This window comes from Hylobates moloch, unplaced genomic scaffold (genome assembly GCF_009828535.3).
Source record: "Hylobates moloch isolate HMO894 unplaced genomic scaffold, HMol_V3 SCAFFOLD_19, whole genome shotgun sequence".
In the NCBI taxonomy this organism is placed as follows: Eukaryota; Metazoa; Chordata; class Mammalia; order Primates; family Hylobatidae; genus Hylobates; species Hylobates moloch.
This window is the reverse complement of record NW_026652294.1, coordinates 32424424-32430127: the sequence shown is the minus strand read 5'-3', so window position 1 is coordinate 32430127 and position 5704 is coordinate 32424424. Positions and strand designations below refer to the sequence as shown.

The following is a 5704-nucleotide window of genomic DNA, read 5'->3' as shown; positions in this document are numbered from 1 at the left end:
GATCAGCCGGTGACCCCAATCCCTGGGGTGATCAGCCGGTGACCCCAATCCCTGGGGTGATCAGCCGGTGACCCCATTCCCTGGGGTGATCAGCCGGTGACCCCATTCCCTGGGGTGATCAGCCAGCGACCCGGTGACAGGTTGATGACACTGGATCACTTCCATCATGGAAGGGGCAGCATTTTATCCTCACTGGAATAGACACTTACTCTAGATCGGGATTTGCCTTCCCTGCACGTCACGCTCCTGCCAAAACTAGCATCCATGGACTCCCAGAATGCCATACCCACTGTCACGGTATGCCACACTGCACTGCTTCTGATCGAGGAACTCCCTTCACGGCAAAGAAAGTATGGTAATGAGCCCATGCTCACGGAATTCACCAGTACGACCATGTTGCCCACCATCTTGAAGCAGCTGGTTTGACAGGATGGTGGAATGGCCTTTTGAAGACTCCACTGCAGCACCAGCTGGGTGGCGATGCCTTGCAGGGCTGGGCCAAAGTTCTCCAGGAGGCAGTATATGCTCTGAATCAGAGCTGAGTGTAGGGTGCTGTTTCTCCCACAGCCAGGAATCATGGGTCCAGGAAACCAGGGGTGGCAATGAGAGGGGCGCCAGTCCCTAGTACCCCTAGTGACCCAGCAGCAAGATGTTTGTTTCCTGTTCCCATGACCTTATGCTGTGCTGGCCTAGGGGTCGTATTTCCAAATGGAGGAATGTTTCCCCCAGAAGACCCAACAATGGTGCCACTGAACTCGAAGTGAGGACTTCTCTGGGCCTGTTTGACCTCCCACTGCCTCTGGATCAACAGGCAGATAAGAGAGTTACTGTGCTGGCTGGGGTGACTGATCTAGATTGGACCACGAGTCCACAACTGAGGTGAGCAAGACTATGTCTGGAATGGAGGAGGCCCCTCAGGATGTCCTAGTAGACCATGGCCTATGATTTAGGGCAATGGAAAAACCATAAGAATTCAATCCAGGCAGGACTATCAAGGGCCCAGACCTTTCAGGAATGAAGGTTTGGGCCACCCACCAGGAAAAGACCCACAACCAGCTAAGGTGCTTACTGAAAGCAAAGGGGATACCTAATGGATAGTGAAAGATTATTTTAAATACCAGCCACAACCCATGGCCAGTTACAGAAACACGGGCTGGAATGATCATGAATATTTCCTACTTGTTTTGTTAGGAATACGTTTCTGTGTGTTTATATACTGGCAAACCTCAAGACATTGCAGGCTTAGTTCCAGACTACAACAATAAAACTAATATCACAGGCTGGGTGCGGTGGCTCACACCTGTAATCCCAGCACATTGGGAGGCCGAGGCAGGCGGATCACCTGAGGTCAGGAGTTTGAGACCAGCCTGGCCAACATGGTGAAACACTGTCTGTACTAAAAATACAAAAAAAATAGCTGCGCGTGGTGGTACGCGCCTGTAACCCCAGCTACTCATGAGGCTGAGGCAGGAGAATAGCTTGAACTGGGGAGGCAGAGGTTGCATTGCCCTCCAGCCTGGACAACGAGTGAAACTTCACCTAAAACAAAAACAAAAACAAAAACAGCTGGGTGCGGTGGCTCACACCTGTAATCCCAGCACTTTGGGAGGCCAAGGCGGGTGGATCACAAGGTCAAGAGATCGAGACCGTCCTGGCTAACATGGTGAAACCCCATCTCTACTAAAAAAATACAAAAAAAATTAGCCGGGTGTGGTGGCAGGTGCCTGTAGTCCCAGCTACTCGGGAGGCCGAGGTAGGAGAATGGCGTGAACCAGGGAGGTGGAGCTTGCCGTGAGTGGAGATCGCGCCACTGCACTCCAGCCTGGGGGACAGAGCGAGACTCCGTCTCAAAAAAAAAAAAAAAAAAAAAAGAAGCTGACGATCGTTTGAGCCTTTAGCAAGTTGCAATCATTTTGCTGGTGGAGGGTCTTGCCTCAATGTGGGTGGCTGGTGGTGACTGAACAGGATGGTGGTTGCTGAAGGTTGTGTGGCTGTGGTAAAAGCGCTTAAAATCAGACTGCAGTGAAGCTTGCCGTATCCATCATCTCTCCCTCTCAAGAAAGATTTCTCTGTAGCCTGTGATGCTGTTTGACAGCATTTTACCCACAGTAGAACTTCTTTCAAAATTGGAGTCGGCCCCCTCAGACCTTACCGCTGCTTTATTAACTAAGTTGACGTGATGTTCTAAGTCCTTTGTTGTCATTTCAAATGTTCACAGCATCTTCCCCAGGAATAGAACCCACCTCAAGAAGGCACTGTCTTTGCTCATCTACAAGAAACAACTCCTCACCTGCTCCAGTTTGGTCATGAGATTGCAGCCATCTCAGCCACATCTTCAGGCTCCACCTCTCATTCTAGTTCTCTCATTGTTTCTACCACATCCACACTTTCTTCCTTCACGGAAGACATGTGTGATGGTTGGAATCAACTTCTTCTAAATTCCTGTTAATGTTGATATTTTGATCTTCTCCCATGAGTCACGAATTTTTTTTTTTTTTTTTAAGAAAAAGTCTTGCTCTGTCACCCAGGCTGGAGTGCAGTGGCACAATCACGGCTCACTGAAAGCCTCGACCTCCCGGGCTCAGGTGATCCTCCCACCTCAGCCTCCTGAGTAGCTGGGACCATGGGTGTGCGCCACCACACCCAGCTAATTTTTAAATTTTTAGTAGAGACGGGGTTTTGCCATGTTGCGCAGGCTGGTCTTCAACTCCTGACCTCAGGTGATCCACCCGCCTCGGCCTCCCACAGTGCTGGGATTCCAGGCGTGAACCACCGCGCCCGGCCCACATCATGTGTGCTACTCTTTCTAAAGACCAAAGACTGTGATTTATGAATCTTAAAAGTGACAAATATATATTTGTGCTGTGTGTATTTCGTATGACTTCATGTGCCTTCGAATGCAATTGCTGAAGAGAAAACTCTAATATGTTCTCCAGAATGCGATACATGTTGAGGCTCGTTCATACATATTTTAAAACAATAATAATTTTCACAATACCCAAGTCGATTCATGTAACATTGCTAGCTAAACAGCAGTGGGGACATTCTCCTTAAGTGACCCACATACACACAGAGAGAGATTTCTGTAGCCCAGAGCACACTGGCTAATTCTTCATCGGATGCCAAATGACTCCTTGGGCTTCTTATAACACCCCCTACAATTAGGATTCTGGGATCATTTCCATTGCAAATCCCCCTTCCACACCCCTTTAAAAGGCAGCTGTGATATTTGGCCTCTAACCAAGGCCTGCCACATCCACAATTCTCTAAATTTTATTTATATTTCATGTGCAGTGTGTTCAAACTCTCCCTTCCCCAGGTGCCAGATGCCGGTTTGGACACACTCCAGTGGAAAGTGCTTTCCTGTAAAATAAGAAAAGTCACACACGGAACAAACCTCCTCTTTATATCAGACTTGCACCAAGTATACCAAAGTTAATGCTTGAATATTTGCAATATTTGCAGCCCCCCAAATTCCCTCTTCACCGGCTTCCACACCAAATGCCTTTTGCCCTTTGGCTGCCATCCAGGTAAATGCTGATAGCCCTTTTACATTTCTCTAGTTTTCATAATTTTGAAAGTGTCAGAGTGTAGGACTCTATCTAACACTCTTCCGGTAGTGCCTAACCCATGTACCCAGTGCATGGGCCTTTCAGATAGGATTTGGATGAGATGATAAAACATTGTAACCCATTTACAGGATTTCAAAAGATATCCAGTATCTATCTATCTATCTATCTATCTATCTATCTATCTATCTATCTATCTATCATCTATCTATCTATCTATCTATCTATATACTTTTTTTTTTTTTTTGATATGGAGTCTCTCCCTGTCGCCCAGGCTGGAGTGCAGTGGCGTGATCTTGGCTCACTGCAAACTCCACCTCTTGGGTTCACGCCATTCTCCTGCCTCAGCCTCCCGAGTAGCTGGGACTACAGGTGCCCGCCACCATGTCCGGCTAATTTTTTGTATTTTTAGTAGAGACGGGGTTTCACCGTGTTAGCCAGGATGGTCTCAACCTCCTGACCTCGTGATCTGCCCGCCTTGGCCTCCCAAAGTGTTGGGATTACAGGCGTGAGTCACCTCTCCCGGCCTAGTAACTTAATATATATGATATGAGTAGCTTTAAATGTTTTCACCAAGGCCGGGCGGTGGCTCATGCCTGTAATCCCAGAACTTTGGAAGGCTGAGGCGGGCAGATCACTTGAGGCCAGGAGTTTGAGACCAGCCTGGCCAGTATGGTGAAAACCCCGTCCCTATTGAAAATACAAAAAATTGGCCAGGCGTCTTGGCAGGTGCCTGTAATCCCAGCTACTCCGGAGGCTGAGGCAGAGAATTGCTTAAACCTGGAGGGGCGGAGCTTGCAGTGAGCCGAGATCACGCCACCGCACGCCAGCCTGGGCAACAGAGCGAGACTCTGTCGCAAAAAACAAACAACAAAACAAAACAAAAAAAAATTAGTCAGTGCATGCCAGTAATCCCAGCTACTTGGGAGGTGGTGCATGCCTGTAATCCCAGCTACTCGAGAGGCTGAGGCAGGAGAAGCACTTGAATCTGGTAGGCGGAGGTTGCAGGAGCCGAGATCGCGCCACTGCACTCCAGCCTGGGCAACAGAGTGAGACTGTCTGTAGGGACCAGCCCCACAGGGTCGGTGGGTCTCTCCCTGTGTGCGGAGACGAGAGAGTGTGGAAATAAAGACACAAGACAAAGAGATAAAAGAAAAGGCAGCTGGGCCCGGGGGACCACTACCACCAAGTCGTGGAGACCGGTAGTGGTCCCAAATGCCAGGCTGCACTGATATTTATTGGATACAAGGCAAAGGGTCAGGATAAGGAGAGTGAGCCATCTCCAATGATAGGTAAGGCCACGTGGGTCACGTGTCCACTGGGCAGGTGGCCCTTCCCCACCTGGCAGCTGAGGCAGAGAGAGAGAGAGAGACAGAGAGAAACAACTTACACCATTATTAGAGACCTTTAGTACTTTCACTAATTTGCTACTGCTATCTAGAAGGCAGAGCCAGATGTACAGGATGGAACATGAAGGCGGACTAGGAGCGTGACCACTGAAGCACAGCATCACAGGGAGACGGTTAGGCCTCCGGATAACTGCGGGAAAGCCTGACTGATGTCACACCCTCCACGAGAGGTGGAGGAGTAGAGTCTTCTCTAAACTCCCCCAGGGAAAGGCAGACTCCCTTTCCTGGTCTGCTAAGTAGCGGGTGTTTTTCCTTGACACTTATGCTACCGCTAGACCACGGTCCACCTGGCAACGGGTGTCTTCCCAGATGCTGGCGTCACCGCTAGACCAAGGAGCCCTCTGGTAGCCCTGTCTGGGCATAACAGAAGGCTCACACTCTTGTCTTCTGGTCACTCCTGTGTCCCCTCAGCTCCTATCTCTGTATGGCCTGGTTTTTCCTAGGTTATGATTATAGAGCGAGGATTATTATAATACTGGAATAAAGAGTAATTGCTACAAACTAATGATTAATGATATTCATATATAATCATACCTAAGATCTATATCGGGTATAACTATTCTTATTTTATATTTTATTATACTGGAACAGCTGGTGTCCTCGGTCTCTTGCCTGGGCACCTGGGTGCCTGGCCGCCCACGCTGTCTCGAAATAAATAAATAAATAAAGTTTTCACTAAAAAGTGATGCTTTCTGTGTGTGTTTTATAATATTGTCCCTACAGTGG

The 5704-nt window shown here is 48.7% G+C and overlaps 1 protein-coding gene across 1 annotated transcript in view; it reads right to left on the bottom strand.

The window, feature by feature from the left end:
- TIMM22 (translocase of inner mitochondrial membrane 22) overlaps positions 1-578 on the bottom strand; it is a 19967-nt gene extending 19389 nt beyond the window's left edge. The window contains exon 1 of the mRNA XM_032137978.2: positions 341-578. Within this exon, the coding sequence (XP_031993869.2) occupies positions 341-578 (238 nt within the window). The remainder of the gene's footprint in view (positions 1-340) is intronic.
- Between the last annotated feature and the right edge of the window lie 5126 nt (positions 579-5704).